The sequence below is a fragment of the Neltuma alba genome, unplaced genomic scaffold, assembly GCF_004799145.2.
Source record: "Neltuma alba isolate B1F8T4 unplaced genomic scaffold, ASM479914v2 tig00007183_pilon, whole genome shotgun sequence".
NCBI lineage: Eukaryota > Viridiplantae > Streptophyta > Magnoliopsida > Fabales > Fabaceae > Neltuma > Neltuma alba.
In genome coordinates this window covers 11410-35995 of record NW_021634702.1, presented here as the reverse complement: position 1 = coordinate 35995, position 24586 = coordinate 11410, and the positions used below count along the sequence as shown (strand labels likewise).

The window sequence follows — 24586 nt, the reverse complement described above, 5'->3', positions numbered from 1 at the left end:
CCCAAAATTAAATGCTCTGAAGACCTACAAGTAAATTCCTTTAGAATAGTTTTGTGATCATCAATAAATTATCAATGAGTCTTGAGGTTTATTATTCTTTTTTGACTATTTTTGTTGATTTATTTTTGCTGATATGACTCCTCTTTTGCATGTCCCCTAACTGTCACAAACAGAGGCAGATATGAGATGTGAAAATAATAGGAAAGTGCAGGAGAAGGAGCAAGCACGGAAAGTTGAATTTGCCTCTGCGGGAGCACAACCAGGAATTATAACTGGTGTTCTAAGGATCAATGTACCCGTTGCAGGTTATAAAGCAACCTAGCTTACCTATGGTATGACAAAGGTCATTCTTATTACTCATTTTCTATTTTATGTTGATTTTCTCTCTCCTCTCTGCACATGGCTTGCCTTTGATGCCTCCTACTGCTGAGGCCACTAATCGTGATGGTAGATTGAACAAAAAATCAAAATGGGACAAGGTAGTCATTTAAACAAATGCACCAATAGGTGCAACTTGCTTCAAATTTTTATCTGTACTCACAAGATTTTAGTGAATAATAATATTGTTTAGGTGGATGGTGATCCGAAAAATCCTCTGCCCTTTGTGGGATTGGATTTTGTATCTAAGCATGCCTCAATTTTATCTGCTGCTAATGCCTCAATTTTGTACTTCCGAGACTCAACTCAAACTTTTTGCTAGGCATAGATATTCTCCTATTGAAGGCTATCTTATACAAGACACTTTCGGATACTAAATGTAGATATCTCTCTTTGTGAGAATTCGAATCTTGATAAGTCACGTAGTGAGGAACTCACTCCTTTCACTAAACCCATCCTTTGTTCGTTCCAAATCATCTAAACTTCTGCTTATATATATATATATATATATAAAAGTTCAAAGCTTTTAGCATGCTTACGGCACAGGGAAGATTCCTTTTTCGTTGTGCTTCTTCCATGTTTTCTACGTATTGGGATTATTTCCAATTGATCTTATCCCTCCATTTTAACTTAGAGATTATCATCGTTAATCTCCGATTAAGCCGTTCATTAGAATAATCTCCACTTGCTCCCACTCACATGCACGGACATTATTAAATTAATCGACCACCATAGAGCAAAGAACTCTACTGCAGCTCCAGATTTCGATTTCCCATTTTCCACTTTCGCGAATTGATATAAGTAATTGTAAATATGCTTACCCACTGATTAAACAACGGATTGATTCTCTACCGAATCTGTCATTTTGCTTCCACAGCACTAAAAAAGAAGAAGAAGAAGATAAGCCCATATCGGAGGGAAAAAAGTAAGGGAAAAAAATAGATTAAAAAAACTGGAAAAAATTGTATATTTGGATGGACCGGAGAAAATTATAAGGAAATAAAATGAGTAAATATCAGAATGATTAAATATACCCTTACCCTCATATCAAAATATGTTATGTTTAAAATCAAATGAAATATTATGATGAAAAAAGCATATTAATATTAATATCATCAAATAATTTTTAATCAAATGATTTGATAAAGGAATATCTTTAATGCGATTATATTTTAAAACCAAATAATTGAGTAAAAATATTATTTTCCAAGGTAAAAATGAATATTTTTTTAAATTAAATATAATTAAAAAAAGGTAAATAAATTCCACATCATCCAACATTGTTAATAAATAATAAAAATATAACATAAAAATGGAGGGATCGAGGTGAAATATAATAGTTTAAGAAATTGGTGTCATGAAAATGTCATTTATAATATTAATAATAATAATATAGGTCCATTCCAATTCATGCGCGTGATCCCTCCTGAATTTTCATTTTTCATTTTTATTTTCCATCCCACCGCATCCTTCCCTTTATGTTAGGTTTTATTATTTCACTTGTATTTTCAAATTTTCATTAGATCCTGACCACCCATAAGGATCTGTTGAGCCTACTCCCAAAATGATCATAGCGCTCCATTTTTTTTCACTCCGGGATAATCACCCATCTCTAATTAATCCGTTGATTTGAATAATCTCCACTTGCTTCCCCTCACATGCACATGCAGATTTCAATGTTTGAGTCCACTGTTCGCTTTTCGCATTCCACTTTCACGCATTCACACAAGTATGTTCAGTTCACCCGACAGATTAAACAAGCGATTGATTCTCCAAGGAATTTGTCCTTTTGGTTCCGCAGTAATTAAAAACAAAAAGATAGAAGAATCAATTCTATTCATTTATTTATTTTGGTACAGAGGGCCCAAGCTGGAGGAATTAATCAATTTTTCGTTTCCTTATCTGAATTTCCTGATATCCTTGTCACGCTCTTAATTCATGTATCCACTTCAAGGATTGTGATTAAACTGTTAAATTCCTCGGTTCAACCTTTATAACTTGCCATCAATATATTGTTTCCTTAAGATCAACTCATTATGATGATACAGCAAAAGCAACAAATTTTAGGTTATTTCTTGAATATATTTTTCTGCCCTTTTGCATGGTAGAATCCATATCTTTCTATCTCTCTATCTCCTTTTGATATTCATGCACCTGAAAAATACTAACAGTTTGTAACGTTCTTCTCTGTCTTGACCATCTTGCATTCTTGCCCAAATTAAAGTTGAATTCTCCATATTTAATATTATTTTATTATTATATATTAATCATTTTTTGTTATATATAAAATTCAAATAAAGATAATTTTTAACAGTTAGTATGTTGCTTTATAAACAGTAAGTTAATTATTTAAAAAAGAATAAATAATAAACTTTGGATATGCCTGCAGCTCCATGATGGGTTCTAGCTATATACAAATTTAACAGAGTGGCCTCTTAATAAATGAATCAAAATGGTGGGGAAGATGACAAACAATAAATACAGGAGGAGAAAGTAGGGGACCGCAACGTCTCTACCATTCAGATTCGTTATATTTAGTACTAATTGTTTCCCCTAAAAGAAATCACATTTTAGAGTGGACTTTTGATGAAGTACTTAATTGCCATTCTTCCGAATAAAAAGATAAAGTAATGCCATATATAATATTACTCGAAGAATATTTGACTCAAAAATTATTGCTTTATGATGAGTCCTATTAAATTTAAATGGTCTAAGATTAATGTTCCTCTATTTTTATATTTTTAATAATTGTTTTATTTCGATGGACACAGAGTCTAAATAAAAAAATTTTTAACTGTTATTCTATGAAATAGAAATCTATTACTAAGAATTATAAATTAGTTATGGTCAAATTGTTGAGGAATCAATTTGTTTCCTCGTCAAAGTGGTGGTAAGAAAAATGAAAAAAAAAATCGAAAATAGGTAAAACTACCTTTTAATCTATACTTGCAATTTTTATTAGTTATGCTGGCGAAGGATTAAGACTTCGACAAGTATTTGGTAGAGAAATTTTCTAAATAAGTGAATTTGAGAGAAATAAACTTCAAAGCTGTGAGAGGATGAAAGAAATTATTTCTCGAGTAGTTATCTAACTTTTATTCTCCTAATTAAGTGATTCATCATGAACTAACTCTCTTTGTATAATGTGATTTATTGAAATGTTGGTAAGTTGATAAGCCATGACTGTTTGGGTTATGATGACTTATTTGTTTTTGCCTTCTTTTTCTTTGTGCCCTATCTCTTCTCTCCTTATTTTTTTTTTAATTGCTTTTTTTTTCCAGGGGTATAAAAGTCCAGCTGTGGGGATTTTTATATGTCATTACACTTTATTTTGGGCTTTCAATACTTTAATTGAATTAGTTACGCCTTAATTGCGTACAGCTACGCTAAGGGCGATTTGAAAACTTATGTGCTTTTTTCGCGAACGAAAATTTTTGTGCTTCATTCTCATATTTATAGTGAACTTAGATTCCTAATAATTTTAATTTACTGAAATATATGATATTACATGATATTTCTTTGTATGCGTAAGTGATAATTTTAGGTTACAAAACGATGCGGGATAGAGTTTTCAGGTTTATTTTATGATTAGGTCGAATATAGACCCATTTTTTATTCCAATTCATGTGCATTTTTATGGTGCATTAGTACTTTAAATTGTATTTCAGTGCGCTCAATACTCAGATACATCTAGCACCCTAAATCTTTTTTAGTACATTAAATATCCTAAATTGGTACATATAAAATTATATTAAAAAATATTTTAAAGTGTTGAACACACATGAAAATTTTTTTCAGGCTCTAAATGTATCATAAGATCCTTTAAGATGTGAAGCGCCCCCTGGATGCACATTCACTACTCCTGAGTTCTGAATTTTCATTCTTCATTTTTATTTTACTCCCCAACTCGTCCCGTTATATAAAAGTTTTATTATTTTAATTTTATTCCCTAATTTTTACTGGATCTTAACCACCCATTAGGGATTATTTCCATTTGATCTTGGCCCTCCATTTTCACTCCGTGATTATCACGCATCTCCAATTAATCCATTCCCTAGAATAATTAATATCCACTTGCTTCCCCTCACGTGCACTTCCAGATTTCAATGTCCGACGCCACTGTTTCCATTTCGCATTCCACGCTTTCACGGATTCATATGAGCAAAATGTTGATTCTCTACGGCATTTGTCCTTTTGCTTCCACACCAATTAATTAAAAGAGATAATTAATTTTTGGTCCTTATAATTTCATCTGATTTTTAATTAGATCCCTATAAAATTTTTTTTAATCAAATATTTTTACTTTCACATGTTTTTAATTAACTTAATCTATTTTTTATCAGGTCCTTATAGTTTCATTTATTTTTTAATTAGGTGCTTTGTACTTTTAAAAAAAATTTATTAACTTTATTCTTTAAAATTATTTGATTTTTACATTAATAATTATATAATTTGACAAAATAATTAATATAATCATTTAGTAATTAATAATTAATCAGAATAATCAATTATACTTAACTATAAATTATTTATAATTATATTCTAAGTTTAGAAAATTTTATTATTATAACTTGAATTTATAATTATAAAAATTAGAATTGAAAAATAAATAATATATATGTTTAACTAAAAATTTAAAAGATTATTATAATAATTTATTATTTATAGAATAAAGAATAAAAACTACAATGACCTAATTAAAAATAAGATAAAACAATAGGGACATGATAAAAAGAAAAAAAATTATAAGGACTTGATTAAAAACATCTGAAATTATAAAGACCTGATAAAAAGAAAAAAAATTATAAACACCTGATCAAAAACTAGATAAAACTATAAAGACTTATATATTAATTATCCCTGATTAAAAACCAAAGGGTAGCGTTAAAGTGAAGGCCTTTTTTAAAGATTAGTTTGGCTGATCCTCGTAGTAATCAATTTGCAATGTCGGAGGAATCAAAATTTTTTTGGGTACAGTACGAGGGCCCAAGCTTTTTTGGGCTTGGTACGAGGGCCCAAGCTGGAGGAATCAATTTATTCCCTCATCAGAATCTACTTATATCCATGTCACACTGTCAATTCATGTATCCATTTCAAGGATTGTGATCAAACTGTTAAATTCCTCGGTCCAATTTTTACAACTTGCAATTAACATATTGTTTTCTTAAGCCCAATTCATTATGATGATATAACAATAATAGTAAGTCTTATCCCGCTAGATGTGGTTGGTTACATAAATCGCATGATATAATTATGATTTATTAATAACTATTATGATGTAATAAAGAAAACCGTAACCGGTAAAACCCAACACTTTTTGAAAAACTAGCTATGTCTGATCCAATCAGAGTTTGTGCTATTTAGTAACAAGAATTCTAATGTTGAACCATTTAACTCTTGTGGAAGAACGTTGGTGATGTCACTTTCATTTCAAGCAAATTGATGTGTAGCCTTGTGATGAATTTTCATCTGGGCCTCATGATGCAGTTGATACTTGATAGTGCGACTTCTTGAACAACGTCATACGTGGGAAATCGATCGCTAGAAAAGCTACCAAGCAACAAGTTCAAAGCTGTTATCATTCCCACATTGAAAAGAGTAAAAGAAGGAAGATATATGGGAATGATTTGTAAATGTAAAGAGAAAGAAAAACTTTAATGAAGGTAGAATTGAAAAATCTTGTCAATTTAATACATTTCTTAGTATACGAGAATGAATTATAAGTGATTTATACAAAGGATCAAAATGGTATATATTTTTGGTAGTGCCATTTTCTTCGCCTTTCCGCTTAGCTGATATCGTAGCCGGGCTCTGCCTTTGACTCTCTTCTTCTCAGACTTGTTGCATCTTCCTTGTTATCTCATCAACTCTACACACCCCTGCATAACACATACAAGAAGAGGATTTCTCTCTTTCTTTTTTAGTTTAAAATTAATGAACAAACAACCGTTAGCTATACATCAAATAAATTTAATAAATAATTTAATAAAGTTAAGGTATATCATAAAAATTTTTAACCAAAAAAATGTGGTAAATAAGAATATATAGTTTAGTTTAATGGCAGTATAGTTTTTAACTTTTTATATAAAAAATTCATTGGTCTGGCTCGCTGATGGCGTGATTAAAATGTAAAGTTACTCTATCATGTATATATTATAAAACATTTTTAAAATGCTAAAATTTTCATGTTTCATAAGCAGTAAAACTCATTGCTTAAAATTTGTATGACACATAAGATACATACTGGTTTTGATAAAAATAAGTAGAGAGCTTTGGTTTACTCAACTAATTTAATACTATTCTTCAGTCCCAGTTGATTAATTTAAAGAAAATAAGAAATGTATTAATTCACTTTAAAATATTTATATTTATCTTTTTTTTTCACTCCAGAACCAAGGTTGGCTTTTTGAACAAGTTTTGGTACTAAGCACATTGATAAGTTCTAAGGTCCTGTTTGGTACGAAACATTAAAAATAAAAAATAGGGACTAAGATTACAATTGAAAAAATTCATTAAAACAATCTTTAATATGAGTAATTGCTTGTTATATGAGATTAGGTAAGCCCATGAGGGTAGATTGGCAAAAATCACTTCCCCCCATGACATTCTTTAATCCTATATATATGGATTTGTCTAATTCCATGTAACAAGCAATCTCTCATGCCAAACACTCTTTTAATAGATTTTCTCAATCTCAATCCCAATATCTATTCCTCAAATTTAATGTTTCATACCAAACGGTACCTAAAAGTTCATCACCACCAATTCATCATTATATTCAGATCTAGTTTGAATGGTTTATATTAATTTTCTTGCTTTTATTGCTTAAAAGATTATTTTAATATGAATAAAATTAAAATAAATCAAGATAATATCTAAATGGTCAGTTTTCCAAAAAAATAATTAATTAAAAATTTTAAATTTAAACCGTTAGAACCGTGTTTAGATAATACATATTTTACCGCAATGATGGATATACCGAAAGTGACTTCGTTGGTTCTGTACCCACTTCCTGCTTCTGCCTGGGACAGGGAGATCTGCCACTGTTAAGCGTACATGTGGATCACATAAAATGCTTTATGTTAAAATTATATTTTTCTTAAAATGTCTTATAATTTATCGAGTTCATGCCTCTGCTATTTCCTATTTTATAATCACTATGTCAAATCCATCTCCTTGTTTATTTTTCAAGCCAGTCCTCACCTCATGCATAAGGTGTTATCTCAATTTTGATTATTTCTCAATTTGGTCCTTTAAATAAGTCTATTCATTGTCGAATGTTTTTCTATCAAATTCAGATGTACACATTCTGTTAGCGAGGGACCATTACTTATATTTTTATTTGGGAGGGACTTGATTGAGAAATATTTATATCTCAAAAGTCTAATTAAAAAGACAACGATATCAGTGACAAAATTGAGAAGTGCCTTATTTGGCAATTTTTAGAAAGACTAAATTCAGAAACACCTCATTTACCCTGTAATCACTCATTTTTCCATTCAGAAACAGAGCATTTTGATTGCTGAGAATTCATGTTGCGAGTCTTGCTCCTAAGTGAAAAGCGCGCGCGCGTGCACGCATCTTTGTTCTCTCTCAAGAAGTATCCAACTTCATATATAGCTACCTTGGATTGTCAGGTGGGGGTCTAAGTCATGCTTAAGACTTCACCAAATTCTAACGCTGTTACCACATGATTTTAACAGGAGGATCTATGTCTGTATTGGAAATAATTTTGAGGAAAATTGTCAAGCATGGCAATTCTATAATTAGTGATTTTCCATGTTTGAGATCCCTAGGGAACAAAAATGCTAGATGCATGATTAAAAGTTAACTAAAGGTTAAATAAAATGGTAGACATGTCAATGGAACATTGCATAACTACCGTCTCAAGTTATGAAATGTAGAGGCAGTTCTAACAATAGCGCCGAAGTCTTATATCTCTTCCTGGCATTGTTCCGGCTAACAAAATAAATTAGATCAAATTCCTTATATTCATTAGATCAAGTTCTTCAATCACTTATGGTCATGTGTCTTTTTTTATTTCATATGAATTTATAATTAAATAATATTAAATGCTAATAATTCAAAAATAAAACACATGGTTATGTGTGATTGAAGAATTTGACATCATGGATGTAAGGAATTTAATGTAAGTATTGTCCTAAATTAAATCGCCTAAAAAATAATAATGATCTTAAAATTCTATTTTGGCACAATGAGTGTTGGGAAGTGATCAATAAAACTTAGCACCAATAAGTCCCTTACTGCTAGTTTTTCTGTTTATTGCTAAAATAATAGCTACTTAATCAGCCCCCATCATTTGTCCAGGACTTTGCAACTAGAGGTAAACATTGGTATGGATTTGTAATTGGAAAAAAAAAACTACATATATATATTTCGTTCCACAAAATATATTTATTTGATGTTTATAATACTAGAACTGGGAATTCCATCAATCCAAGAGAACGCTGCTTAATTTGGTTCTGCGTAGCTTATCTTCCCCAATCATAACAAATTACAATTGCCAACTTCGTTTCTCAAACGATCCACAGACTAAACCACTTTCTGTTTATATGCTAATTGTTTCTGATTTTTGCCGACTATGATGAATTAATCTTTGACATTTCGAAAACAACATCTTATCAAAATCATTCTTTTTGAATTTAATGTGTTGATCATTTTCTAAACACCAGCTATGGTCTAGTTGGTAAGATTCTGAAAAAGTAATTTTGGAAGAATTAATAAAGATGACAATGGCATAAATATAAAATGAAACAATCAGTTTTCTGTTTTATTAGTTGGTTTTTAACTAGACAACAAAAAAAGCTGTACCTGATGACCCAGTCTATCCAAAGGTGCGTCTCAAGCCAATTGCTTCGTCTTTGCCCCACAAATGAAAAATTCAATAGCCTTTCGATGTTGAAGAAATTAAAATGTTCACTCCATTGTTGATAAGGTCTCATCTTCAATGCAGCAAATAACAAAGAAACAAGCAGAAAATTTAGATAATGCAGATCAACGTCCTCAACAACCAGCACAAAATATACATCATTGGTGAAATAAATGAATCTAAAAGACCACACTGCATTCAAGAAGCTTTCATGCCAGACACTAGCTATGAAAGAGGCCAAATATAATGCTTTAATAAGAAAATACAACATGGTTAATTGTACCATACACTGGACAAAGGCAATGCAGTCGATTGTACATGGGTGTTTAAGCTTAATGGAGAAGCCAGGTGGCTCTCAAAAGCACAAAGCCAAACTAGGTGTGATGGGGTTTTCAACAAACAAAGGCTTTCCCTTGACTGTCACTACTTCCTGTTTTAAAATATTGTTTTGGGGGTTTCCATATTACAAAAATATATTCTTTTTATATATAAAAAAAAGTCTAGATGGTTTGTGTCCAATGGCTCACTAAGATCAAAATATGTTTTCAGGCTTAGAGAGTACTTATAAGTATACTAATAGATCACTTACTAATAAAATTCTCACATTAATAATAAGATTAGAACTCAAGTTTTTATAGGTTATAAATTGACTCATTTTCAAGAAAATTTCGTTGCCAAGAAAATCTATTTATTAATAATAATAATCTATAATTGTGATCTGATTATTTCCATATATCATTAAGTGATGAAATTGAACAGAAACTCCAGACACCATGAGTCCCACTTCCCCGAGGCTGCCTAGAGACTAGAGAAACATAGTAAAGAATGACGCGTGGCGTCTAAAAGTGACAAAAGCATTGTGTGGGTCCGTGAAATCAGGTATCAAGCTTGGCAGAAGATTGAGAGAAGACCTTCAGCTTGGATTCCCACGTGGGCCTGCAACTTAGCGGGAGCATATTCCAGATGAGCATAAGATTGAGAGAAGACCTTCAGCTTGGATTCCCACGTGGGCCTGCAACTTAGCGGGAGCATATTCCAGATGAGCATAGAGTGTTGACTATTACGTACGCAGATTCAATTTAATTTTTTTTATATGTTTTAAGTAACTGTCTGTTTTAATAAATATAAATTTTAAATAAAATTGATATCATAACTTTCATTTTTTTTAAAAAAATAAATTTGTCATTAGAAAGTTATAAATCAAAATTTTAAATCTAGACGACTTCACAATAGAGGGATTAACACATGATGGTCATTGTATATGGAATGAAAGCCCTTAGCATGTACTCTTCTGGTCTTATTTATAGAACAGAGAGAGAAAGTTTTTTTGATCCTATTTATTAGTCACTTTATTAATTTTTTATCATGAATATACTGTATTGTCTTTTATTTATTACAATGCAGATAGTTTTTTTTAAAGGTGTATATATTAAATAGGGGTAAAGTTTGAAAGTTGTTATATTTAAATGAAGAGTTAATGCAGTTTTAAGTTTTTTTCGATCGGTGTAAAACATGTTAAAAATGTCTTATAAATAAGACCAGAGGAGTAAATTATATGCATGGTTGGTAACTATGAAATAATTAATTAGATCGGATGCCTTTGCCATAGAATTAATTAGCTATATATAGATTTTATGACTGAATGATATAAATTCTTACCCTCACATGCTGCGCACGGACAATGTTAAATTGATGCCACCGTCTTCAATAATTATTCATGTATCACCATAGAATAAGGAATTCTACTCCACTTCCACTTTTCATATCCAAATCCACTCTCTCCATCGAATCTGTCGTTTTGCTCACACAGCAATTCAAAAGAAAAAGGTAGCCTTGATGATTTAAAAGTGAGTGCAATTTTTTAAGATTGATTTGAGAGCTCCTCTCATAATAATGACCGGTGAAATGAAATTTGGAGCGGACGATTTAAATTTTAAATTTTAAATAATAAGTATATTTTTTTTTTGCATTGCGACAATTAAAGCTCAATCCTTTTTCATCGAATAATATGTGAAACTGAGTTGTGAAAGTCATAAAATTTATAACGAGTTGAATTAGAAAACAGAATAAGAAAACAGGTGAGGTAAATTAGAAAATAACAATATTCGCAAATAAAATTGAAATATGAAGAACCTGATGTTGCTGCATGCTTCGTAATTGTAAATAATTATATTAGATGCCTTGGCATAAATATAGAATTAAAACCACCTACAGTTCTACGATTGAATGATATAAATACAAAGTGGGGATAAAGTTAAAATTTGGAGAAATAGAGAAAACCATGTTCTTACACACACACACACACACACAGAGTGCTAAATACTCCATGTTTATTGTTTTATGCTCTACGTACTTATATCAATGTTATTAGAGATGGTAGCATTTCTAGTTTTATTTATAAGTCACTTTCATTATATTTCACATAGACAAAGAAGCACCTTAAATATTATTAACTCTCATTTAAAATTCAATAACTTTTCAACTTTATCCGTATTTAATATACATTATACCTGATATAAATAAAGTCAACACAATAATAAATGAAAGGTAAAATTATATATCTATATAAAAAATTTCTCTTAGTGCCCTTTAAATAGGACCAAAAAAGTCTTATCTCTCTACCTTATAAATAGGACCAGACAAGTATATTTTTGTTATTGATGTGTTAAAAATATTAGGTTTTGGTGATTGTAGTTTGTGCTCGGTGCATTAGACGGAAAGGATGGGATAAAAAGTTGAAGGAGTCCATCTTCTTCCTCGTCAGTGCTGAGAGGATGTATTTGTAAGAAACTAAGAATGCTATATTAATTACTTCCTTCGATTTTTATAACTTGCAATTAATATATTGTTTCTTCTTCAGACCAATTCGTTACGATGATAGCTGTAAACAAATGCATCAATATGTGAATTATCATCTTGGTTGTTATTTTTCACCAAGTTATTTTTTCTTGTATATGAATATACGGTTTTTCGAGTCTCAGCACTGACAAGTTCTAATGGAACATTGTCAATTGGGTTCTTCACTAAAACCATTCTGTTCTTTGATGTCTTTTGTTTGTGACTGAGCCTAGCAAGGATTGGAGTTGCCATGTGTATTAGAAAACTCATTATAATGGTTATAAGAAATTTGGTCATCTAAGTATTGTCCTATTATAAGAGTTAAAGAAGTAGGGTTCAAATCTGTGCTTGTTAACTGCAAAATTTCAGTCAGCTAAATAGCATTTGTCTTGTTTTGTTTGGCCTTTCGAGGGAAAGACAGAAAAGGATGACATGTGGGGCCTGAAAGTGGCAAAAGAAGCGTGTGGGTCCGCCAAACGTTAGGTATAAAGTTTAGGCGAAGACTGGAAAAAGACTTCGTTATGCTTTAGCTTGGCTTTATACGAGGGTAGGCCGGCCGGCTCCTTCGCATGTAATTATATGCTCCGTAAATTTTATAAAACATTACACATAGTTCTTAATAATATAAGAGTTAGATAAATATTTAAAAATAAAATAGTTAGTTAGTTATTATAACCATTCATATGTATTAAAATTACTTTTTAACAAGATTTTCTTACCACTAATAAAAATAGTTTTAAATAAATTATTAATTTGTAAGATAAAGTAAATTGAGGTATCATAGAGACCAAATCCAAAATTAGCACTTACTTTTGTGATCGAATGATATAAATACAAGGTGATGGTAAAGTGGAAATTTGGAGAAACAAATTAAAGGAAAAAAACCATTTTCTTTACAAATATATAAATATATACTTAATATCCCTCTGTTTCTTTTTATAAGAAATAATTTCTTTCATAATAGTGTTTCTAAATATAATTTTTTTAATTTTAAATTATTATTTTTTACTTTTACCCTATTAAATATATGCTATTTATCATTTCTCTACAATAAATTTTCACTTTTTTTTTTATTTGATCAAAAGTTTTCTTTTTCGAGGCTTATTTTCATCTCTTCCAATAAGTACAATTTTTAAGATTCAAACTTATGTTTTCCTTCTTACGAGGGTGAAGATGCTTATTACCTCAACCAACAGCTTGTTGGAAAATTTTCACTTATTATTTCTGATATACTCTCTTTACAAATAAGGACATAACTAAAAAAATATATTTATATATCTTACATATGCATTGTTTTTAACTAAATTTAATCAATAGTTTTTGACCGCATGATTTTGTTAGTTGTTTATTATAGTAAGAGACGAACGGAGTCCCGAATTGTTATACTTACATATCCATGTTATTAGATATGACAGCATAATCACTTTTTTTTTTTTCCCGTTGATGTGTTAAAGATATCATGGTTAGGTGATTATGACCTTGTGCTTGGCATATCAAACGAAAAAAATTTGGTTAAAAAGTTGGAGGAATCAAATCTATTTCCTGGTTAAAGCGCCAGGGATAAGCCATAATTGCTTGGGTTGCGATGACTTCTAGTACTATGCTTATGCGCTCTTTTTTTTTTTCCCCTTTTTTTTAATTTTTAATTTGTACCATATCTCTTCTCCTCTCTCATTTTTCTTTTCAATTAATGTTCGTAAGTGCAGAAAGGCTAGTGCGGGGATATGATATTTAATTTCCCATTATTATGGGCTTTTATCACTTTAATTGAGTTGACTAGGATTTAATTGTGTCTAAGGGTAATTTGAAAATTTGTGTGTTTATTTCTCATATTTTTAGTGAATTTATATTCCTAATAATTCCAATTTCCTTGTACATATAATTTGTATCAATTTGTTACCCAAGGTTACAAAATGACTCCATTCTTTTGTAAAGTGTGATATTGGAAATCAATCTACGACCAAACCAAACCTTAGAAATTTTTTTGTTTTAGAAATTTTTTTGTCCTAAATGTAAGTGATTATTTTTTTTCAATGCACATTCTTATTATAAATTTAAAAAATGTTATTACTTTAAGAAATATTTAATTTAATAACTTGACTTTTATTCTTTGTTTGTGAGAATTATAGCTGAAAAGTGACTTATAACAGGATGGGAGTGGTAAGAGCTAATAAGAGGAAAGAGATTACTCCCTCCAATTCTTTTTATAAGAGGCTGATAACCAAATTACATGATTTGAAAAAACAGTTAAAATTAGTTAAATATAACAAAATTAATTAATTATTAATCCATTCATTATTATAATAATCTCCACTTATTTCCACTCACGTCCACTGACATTAATTAATGAAACTTTGCACGAATGAGTTATCGTTCGTTATTGTTAGTTTTTGTCTTTATTGCTAAAATAATAGTTGGTTTTTCTGTTTATTGCTAAAATAAAAGCTAGTTAATCAACCCCAACTATTCGTCGAAGACGCAACTAAAGGTAACATTCTAATGGGTTTGTAATTTAAAAAAGAAATATATATTTATTTGATGCTTATAATAATTCTGAAACGATCTAGAGACTAAACCGCATTCTATTTATATGTTAATTCTTTCTGATTTTATTACTGACTATAATGAATTAGTCTTTGACAATTTGAAAACAACATCTTCTCATCAAAATCATCCTTTATTATTTCATGTGGTGATCATTTTCTAAACATAAGCAATATTCTATGATGAATAAGAATAAGAAACAAGTCACATTTTTCTACTAGACCAACCGATAAATCAGAGGTGGATATACAACGAAAGAAAATATGAAACAGAAAAAGCAAAAAGACGCAACTTACTTCTATGTTTCATGCCTTAATATAAATGGGGGTTTGAGCTTAATGGCGAAGCCAGATGGTTCTCAACAGCACAAACCAGACTAGTTGCCAAAGGTTTTCGACAAAATCCAGGGATTTAATTTGATGAAACAATTAGTCCAGTCTTGAAAACATCTACACCGAGGTTTGTGCTTGCTGTTGCTGTTACTTTTGGATGGCAAATTTGGCAGATGGATGTTAATAATGCCTTCTTAAATGGAGCTCCACAAGAACATGTCTTGTTCAGGCAACCAGAGGGATTCGTGAGTTCAAAATTTCCTCATCATATTTCTTTTCCGAGTAAAACATATCCTTAGCTAGGTGGACGGCATTATTGTGACTGGGAATTCATCAGGGCTACTGATTTTGTTCATCAACCAATTCAATGCTCTGTTCAAGAAGTTCGATCCTGCAAGCTGAAGATCAGAAGTCGCCGGTGGTTTTTGCCTCTGTTTATGACGGCCAAGACTCCTTCTCAGCATACATCCTCTGTTGGTTCTGACGAAACTTGTGCACAGAAGTTCAACAAGTTTCCAAGTTTGGATATTTTTTAATTTGTGAAGCCACCACCGTCGCCCTCTGTTTCTGATTTACCCTTGGGTTCTGCCTTATCGTCTCGGTTTGTTCCTCTTGGGCTCGTGAGTTCGAAGCCAAGCTCATAGCTGAAAGTAGGATGCCATTACTAAGGCATATCATGATTATATTTTATGCCTGCCATTGGTTGATAAAGGAATTATCGTCATCTTAGTTGTTATTTTTCATCATGTTATTTTTTCTTATCTATAAATAGACAATTTATTTCAAGTCTCAACGCTGTCATTTTAATATGAGAAACATTTTCAATTTTGAGTGCTTCATTAAAAGCCATTCAAGAAGTGAGAGCTCGCGGGGTTTATTGGTCTAGGTCAATCACGAACTAGTGCTAAGATGGAAATGAGTTCTCGCTGCCTCACCCTCGGATATGCTCTTTCCCTCTCCTTTCCCAGTTTTAGCATTCGATTTGACTTCACATATCATGGCTGTGTGTTATAGTGGTTGATTATTGTTTGGGTTCCGGGGGGCCAACATTCTCATCTATTGTAATGGTGTGAGATTAAAGTCTCATCCCTCTCTCTAACCGGTCTATCAACCAGACATCTCAGGTACTCTGGTTAAAAGGAAGCACGTGGGACCGGACCTGGAAATGAACCCCCAATCTCGGGTTTGGTCTTGAATTCTAGGTTGGTAACCCAAGTGATGAATTGACCATCCGAGGGGAACTGACATTCCATGTTTAGAATTCTTGTAGGTATGTAATAGCCTTGTTCTCCCCGTTACCAAGCATTTTGCAAGGTTCCGAGAGGTTTTATTTCTGCTGGAATCTGTTGGTATCCCCAGATGTTAAGGTCCATGGTTGCTCTGTTGGGATATTGATTACTTAAATCAGTATTAACCTTATCGGTCGTTGACCATGGTTGATCTGTTCTTTAAACCGCAAGTCTACAGGACATGTGTGGGCATCGGACTAGGGTGGCTCTAATTTTCTACCTTTACGAATCAGGAAAATGAATCTAGTTTCACACATTTATCAGGAGCGCCATTGTCAATTAGTACCACTCTCATTGAACTAATTAATTTTAATAACATAATTGGGCAAACCGAACAGTTGTTGAATGAAAACTTCACCACCACAACACACCAATCTCATTGAGTCTTTTAATAATTTTAATAACATAATTGTGCAAACCGAACAGTTGTTGAATGAAAACTTCACAACCACAACACACCAAATTCCTGAGTCTTTCATAGACACTAGAGTCATGCAATGCACAATAAAACAAAACACACTTTAAGGAGAAGAAAAATACTATTGAGACTATGTTTATATTTTACATATATCCATGGTGTATTATATATAATAGCACAATCATTTTTGTAGTTATTGAGTCAAAAGTTTATTTTTTATGATTCTAGTTTGCAAATATATAGCATATTGGTGAAAAAGTTGGGCTAAATAGTTGGGAGAATTAAATTATCAAAATAATCTTTCTTTGAAAAGAAAATATGCCAGCTCTTTCCTTTCTCCTTAGTCACACAGTTAATCTCCTTAAAATAAGCAGCAGTTACTCACTTTTTTTTTTCACAGTTAATCGCTTTAAATTAAGCAAAAATTATTCACTAAATCAACCTATACAATAGAGCGAGAATGTAAAGAAACAAAGAAAAATTGACATATATCAAAAAAGTTGAAAACACACACACCCAAAAAGATGGCTCCTTTATTTCATCCCTTTAATATACGTAGCGTTGATCTTATATTTATGGACGAGCAGATAACATTCGGACACCTTCAGCACAGTCAAATTGGCAAGGCAGAGTTGCTCGAATGGTGGAATTTGAATATTTGATGAACAATTGTGCATTATGTGATGGGAATTTCCACTTCAGGAAAGTGCATGTTCGCTGGTAATTGGTCATTCCTCATTATTATGCCAACACCGTTCTCAGATAACACCAGCTCTCTTGTTGATGCGACTTATCGCTGTAAAACCATTACGGGCAAAGATATCATTTAATTATAACTACATAATTTAATATTTTGTACTAAAAAACGCTTATCAATAATAATGTCCTATTTTTGTATCACGTTACTTTAGTGAATTAGAACCTTAGTGATATTAATTTATTTTGTACCAGAAGAAGGAAAACTTGGAATAATTTTAATTTCATGAATTTTTATATGAAAAATAAATTTATAAAAAAAGGGGGGAAAATTTATCACAAGAGAAAGAATAACTTTGATTTCATTAATTTTTATCAGTAAATAAATAAAAATAGTGTATTAATAAAAAATAAATTTGTCAAAAGGAAAGAAAGGAAGAAAACTTAGAATAATTTTGATTTCATTAATTTTCAGTTTTAACCTTGGAAATTTTTAGAGCACATTGGCATTGTGCGATTCATGTAGCTAACCTCACCTAGTAGGATAAAGCTTATTGTTGTTGTTGTCAATTTTAATCGTTGAAAATAAATAACAATATCAACTATGACAAAAAGAACAATAATACTAAAACATTTTTTCATGTACCATATTAATCATGACGTAATTATTTGTGGTGTTAGTTAATGATAGGGATGCAATAAGAAAATTATAATTAAAGGTTCAATAGAATCCTTGAACCGAAATATGCATAAGGGTGTTTAATTATATCAAATATCATAACAATGGGACTTTTCTATATGAGTATTTTTGTAAAAGCCGGAAATAGCAAGAACTGAGCGTGCTAGACGCACCTGTCGTAGATTACTGTTTTGCTAAGATTAGTGTTCAACCGAACTTCTTCTGCAGGATCAAATATAGTGTTGTTTCTCCATTGAATGCTTTGAAGTCGTGGGCTAATGATTCCTGGACAAAATATTATGAGCTGATGACATTTTGATATACTTACGCACACCTGAAAGTATAATTCTGGCTGCAAAATTTTGCCAACTCTGATAAGTAATCAAGCATCAAACGTTCTAGTTTGCTGAAAACGAATATTCTCTCCTCATTAGTCTCTCCTCCTTGCTTCGTTATAATTTCCTCCATTTGATAGTAATCACTAATTGAGAGACATGGGTAGTGGACCGAACTTCGAGACGTTGATGACATCATCAATGTTGTCAACCTATAATATTGTGCGATTTCTGGATCTGTGAGATAATTTGGTGTATAAACTAAGAATGGACCCAACTTATATTATTGTAATCCAAAGTCAATTTTGAAAGGGCAGCAGGAAGGGCTGCAACATCATCCGCTCTAAAAGCCTCCTTAATGTCACCCCCCAACTTTAGCTCCTCTAAATTAGGAAAGCCGGATAACAATGATCTGTACGAAATAGTTATTTATGCAGCAATTTTACTCTTAGGAGTTATTTAACTGTTCACTTAGTGTCATAGGGTTAAATACAAAATTAAATCCAAGAATTGCACTATAGGGTGTAATCTTGGATCGTCTTCTCTCTTTGTGAAGCCTTTATTTGAAAGCATAACCACTAAATGTCTTAGATGCAATATCTACAAAAATGGTTGGTTTTGAAATCATTTCAACTATAACTAAATGATGTAGTGAAATAAATCCTGGGCACACTAGTTCTGATAATATAATTATTGCACAAGAAGTAGTCCATTCCATGAGGAATATAAAAGGGAAAAGAGGTTTTATGGCTCTTAAAATTAATTTGGAGAAAGCTTATAATCGTGTTAAGAGGGACTTTGTTATGGAATGTCTCGAAGAACTCAAGTTACCTTTTCACTTAAGAGATGTTATTGGAGCTTGTATGTCCTCCCCACCAATGCGAATTCTTTGGCAAGGGAGTAAAGCAGACAAGTTCAATCCAGCACGCGGCCTGAGTAAAGGAGACCCAATCTCCCTTACCTCTTTGTTTTATGCATAGAGAAATTAGCTCATTTGATTCAAAAAGAGGTTGATCCAAAACGATAGAAGCTGATCAAGTTGGGTAAGGAAGGTCCTCCTATTTCTGATTTGTTTTTTGCTGATGAGTTGTTATTATTTGTAGAAGTGAATATAGAGCAAGTGGCAATTATAAATAACTGCCTAAAGAAATTTTGTGACGCCTTGGGGCAGCTGTTTGCACTGCAAGTGTATAAGTTGTGACAAGTAATAAAGTGATAAGTAAATTATCATTCCCATAAGGATTTGGTTTCAAAATCTGGTCAAGTTTATTACACTTTCACTTAATTTAAGTAATACAAATATCAAGAATGGAAGCAAACCATTTATAAAATTAAAAATTAATAAAAAGAAAAAGTGATTCTTTAATTCCAACTCCTAGCTCAATCTCCTCCAAGAAACAAGTCCTAGCATAGCCAAATACTCCCAAGAACCACCCAGAACTAAAGAATGGCAGCCAAGGTTGAGTTTGGGGCCTTAAAACCTTGAATTTTCTGACTTAGTACTGTTGTGTATTTTGCTGTCAATGGCTGTGCTATGACCCAAAAATTTTGCACCCGGCCAAGTTTGCCTCTATTTAAGTTGGGCCGCAGCCAGGACAAAGTGCGCCACAACTTATTTTGCCTCTGAAAAATTTTGTTCTTCTAGCTCAAATAGGGAGTTTTACCCATAATTTGGAGTCTGTTTGTTCTTCTTTGATCACCATAGTGTGATTCTAAAGCAACCTTAATTCTAAAGCAACCTTAATCCTCAAATACTTCCAAAAGCTTTCCAAGTGGCTTGAGATAATTACTCTTAATGCCAAAATATACCTTGCAAAAGTGACAAACTTCATAAATTCAAAAATAACAAGGATAAAAGTCAAAAGATGAACAAATACATGTAGGAGTGCATCAAACTAAAGGAAAAAGTGCTAAAATGGCATGAAATTCTATAGTGTTCTTCTCTCAGAACATTAACCATACTAGGGTCACTCTGATAAGTGAAGCCCTAGGCTTTGTAAGTACAGCCAATCTCGGCAAATACTTGGGTGTTCCCCTTTATCATGATAGAGTAACCACAGATACCTACCAATTCGTCCTGGACAAAGTTCGTAGCAGACTCAATACTTGGAACATCTCTCGGATCTCTTTCGCTGGTAGAGATACTCTCATTAAGTGATTGCAGCCATGCCCTCCTACGTAATACAAACAGCTAATATTCCAACGTCTACTTGTGAGCATATGGAGAAGCAAGCGAGGAATTTCTTGGGGGGCGCTTCTGATGAAACAAGGAAGATACACCTTGTCTCATGGGATAAGGTGTGCAAAGAAAAGAGGTCGGGCGGTCTTGGCATGAGACACTTGAAATAGTAAAATCGTGCTTTTTTGATGAAGCTTGGTTGGCGTCTAGCGAATGACTGTAACACTCTTTGGGCTCGGGCCATTAGAGCAAAATATGGCTGCGGAAATGATTTACTACCTCAAATAAATATGCAGAAACCGGGTTCAAGTATGTGGAATGGCATTAAACATAACTGGAAAAATGTTCTTGATGGTATTCACCAGGTTCCTGATAGGTACGGCAATGTCCATGGAAATGAGAAAAGAATGGCGCCTTCTCGGTCAGGTTGGCCTACCGTTTCCTCAACCCAACCAGTGAAGAAACTCAGGGTGGATGGATGTTCATTTGGAAACTTAAAATACCTCAACAACTCAACTTTTGCGTGGACTCTTTTGCATGATCGTCTCATCACCAACCTCTTGAAATCACAAATAAACCTTCACCCAACCGGCTTGTGTGATCGATGCAAACTTCACCTGGAAGATGGCCTTTATGCCCTTAGAGATTGTGAGGGCATTAAGAGAATGTGGACTTCTCTAATCAAGCCTTCATTCTACAACAGCTTTTCTCTAAAAATCTTAGGGACTGCATCCATTTGAATATGTCAAAGAGTCAGTAAAGAGCCCCTATTATTAGCAAGGTCTGTTCGTCATCATTTGTTGGCTTTTGTGGCATGATCGGAATGAGTGTACTCACTCTAACACCTCTTCTGATATTAGCAAGATACAAGGGAGAGAAAATGCTATTTTAAACAGTACTTTGAGTGCAAAGATGAAGCTCTATGGTGTGAACATGCAGCATAACACGATGATAACTTTCGCCCATAACCCCCCGACTATTAATTTCGACAGCTTAGTAGAGGTAGATAGGGGCTTTTCTCGTCTTGACAACTCTGCTGCTTGCGGTGGAGTTAGTGAAGATACTTTTGGGACAGTGCTTGAGGGTTTCCAATTCCGTTTAGATACTTTGGGGACAGTGCAATGAGCTAACTGTTGAGCTTTGGGGCTGCCTCATGGGTCTCAAGAGAGCTTGGGATGCAGGCTTTTGAAATATCCTACTTTGTAGTGACTCACAAGAGGCTTTGCGGCTTGTATAGGTTAATCCATCTGATCTGCATGAAGAGTTCAGTTTGATCATGGAAATTCGGGGAATGCTTAAACATGATTGGAAGGTGGAATTTCGATATATTGCAAGAGAGGACAGCTCGGTAGCGGACAAGCTGGCAAAGAATGCTCCGGCTGGGGGTCTTGGCCTTCTTTTGAATTCAGAGTTTGTTGAGTCTCTTGTACAGCTAGATACTGAGGACTAAGTTTTGTCCCCACTAGCTTTCGTTTATTTATTTTTCAGTTTATCAAAAAAAAAAAAAAAAAGACTTTTAGTGAATCAGAAGCTTAGTGATAGTAATTTATTTTTATTGCGTTCCAAAGTCAAATGCACGCACTCACTAGAACAATAATTGTGATTTCATTAATTTTTATCCAAAAGTAGATAACAAAAAAAAAGAATAAAGGTTAGAATAATTTTGATTTCATTAACTACGACAAAGAAGAACAATAAAACTAAAAAAATTAATTAAAATATCTATTAATTATGAAGTTTGGAGTTTCAATCCTTCGTTATAACATACCAACATTATTCTTCCTTTTTATAATATCTATTAATTAAAATAATTATTATAAATCATTCATTCTTTCAGTTTCTAAAGGTTAATCGTCAAACCCTAAACTGCAAGTGATAGGAGTGATTTACATATTTAAAAACTCAAAAATGATCAAATTCAAGCATTTTTTGGTTGTAAAAAAATAATTGCTTATGTTTCATTATTTATTTTAGCATTTAAAGTAATTTTTTGCTCTTTTATTAAATAAATAACTGATGAATAAATAGCTAATTTAGAAATGTACCTTGTCATGAGACAGCAGAGGATATCTTGAGTCTAGTGTAATATCTTCCTCATGTATTTCTCATCTAATTTATCACACAACGTAATAGTTGTCCACTGAAGATGCAGGCACTCTAATGTGCGTCTTTGTGGATAGAAGTTTCTTAAATTTGGAAGCTTGTCAAGCTTAAGGGAAGTCAACCTAGAAAACTCCAAGGCAGCATCAACTGATTCTGAAATCTAATCCTTTGCAACAACTACATTTATAGCACAGTGGCTAATTTCAAGCTCTTCAAGATAATGAAGCATGCCTTTAGCTATAGATGCAGGAACAGGCCTGTGAGGTTTTCATAAGAAGAAACATCTACGCTCCTTAGACATGGGAAGAAGACACTTTTTTGGTGATGATTATTCCACACATTCTTCAATTTTGGCAATACCCATAGCTTCAACTTTTTTAAGGGCCCAGCCATCGATGACAACTCCATCTCTTTACAATCATTCAAATAACATGGCACATTTCCGAACTAGCAGTTCTTCCGAGTTATTTAAAGATTTCATAACATAAAGGGGCACCAATTTCACAAAGCCACAATTTTCTAGAATCAATGTTTTTAGGTTGCCAAATGAATTGTGTGAATAAAGTTGGTCATCCCATATTACTGGAAAATCGTACAATTGGGATAAATCTAATATCCCTAATTTTGGAAGTAACATCTGTTGAAAGAAATTATTATTAAATGAAAATCAATTTTGATTCATAGACTTTATTTTCACGAAAGATTGTTTAAATAAAGCTCTCATCTATCATGATATTTTTGAGAGATTTCAAGGAAATAAAAGGAAATTAGCTAATGAAAGAAATGAAAGAAATGTAAAATGCTATAGTAGCCAGTCTAATACTGATGTTAGTAATTGCAGCGTAACTAACTTTTGTACATACGTTAGAGCAAGAAAAACAAAACAAAGTAAGAAGAACAAACCTGCAAAACGCTACAATAGCCTAATAGCAAAGTAAATAATTCTAGTGAAAATGATTTTTGCAGGTACTCAGGTTTGGAGTTTTGTAGGAAGTTAAAACAAGAAAAAAATAACAATAACCAAAGTAATATGAATATACCTTATTATTGGAAAACAATTCGAAAATAATATTGTAGTGTTTAATCATCAAAACCATCAGCTACATTCCAATAAATAATTTAGTGAAAAAATAATTCATATATATCAAAATACTCAAAAACATAGAATTCACGTGTTTGGTTGTAAAACGACTAATTTGAGGCTTCATTATTAATTATTTCCATACTTGAAGTTAGCTTTTCTCTTTTATTAGCTAATTTTAAGTAACTAAAAGAAATAAAAAACTGCAAACTCCGTGATGGCCTAATAGTAAAGTGAGTAATTCTAATGAAAATGATTTTTGCATAGAAGTTTGAAGTTTAGTCACAAGATAAAATGAAAAATGTGAACGAAATAATTTGAACATACCTTGTTGTTGAAAAGCGATTTCAAAGTTCTATTGCATTCATGATTTGTTGATCTATACATGATGCAGGCATTACTAATTTTAGGTGGATGGTGATCGTAAAAATCCTCTGCCCTTTGTGGGGCAGCATTCTGTGTCTACTGGCGGGGTTCATGCTGCAATTTTATCTGCTGCTGGTGGATACTATGACAATTGTTGAAATGTTGGACACGCAGCAAAAACGACGAGAGGCACAGGAGAGAAGGTCAACTGAAAGGAAGGAAAGAGGGTCATGAGCTCCACTCTTTTTTTTTTTTTTGGTAACAAGAGGGGCTTAAAGCCCAAAGCAAATGAACTCCACTCATTTTGGTCTGTTAAACCAATACCTCCAACCAGTTTTAAGTCCTTCAAATCGTTGTCTACAAAAACATTTGTCTTATTCAGTAAGTTTTGCAAAAGTCACCACTCTATATATTATGAAACGTGGAAAGAAAAGTGTTCAACCGTGCTTATCACTGCA

General features: G+C 32.3%; 1 protein-coding gene across 1 annotated transcript; it reads left to right on the top strand.

Moving 5' to 3' along the window:
- Positions 1 to 181: 181 nt before the first annotated feature.
- Positions 182 to 24286, top strand: LOC114751971 (uncharacterized). Its single transcript, XM_028940677.1, has 3 exons — positions 182 to 318; positions 392 to 479; positions 24173 to 24286. The coding sequence occupies exons 1-3, from the start codon at positions 182 to 184 to the stop codon at positions 24284 to 24286; spliced, it is 339 nt and encodes a 112-aa protein (XP_028796510.1).
- The last annotated feature ends 300 nt before the right edge of the window (positions 24287 to 24586 follow it).

Bases quoted from the DNA above. Each gene is read 5' to 3' on its own strand.
- LOC114751971 (XM_028940677.1), top strand. From the start codon at position 182: ATGAGATGTGAAAATAATAGGAAAGTGCAGGAGAAGGAGCAAGCACGG. The intron at 319-391 runs CTAGCTTACCTA...TTTCTCTCTCCT, and splicing joins GTTGCAGGTTATAAAGCAAC to CTCTGCACATGGCTTGCCTT. The intron at 480-24,172 runs GTAGTCATTTAA...TACTAATTTTAG, and splicing joins AAAAATCAAAATGGGACAAG to GTGGATGGTGATCGTAAAAA.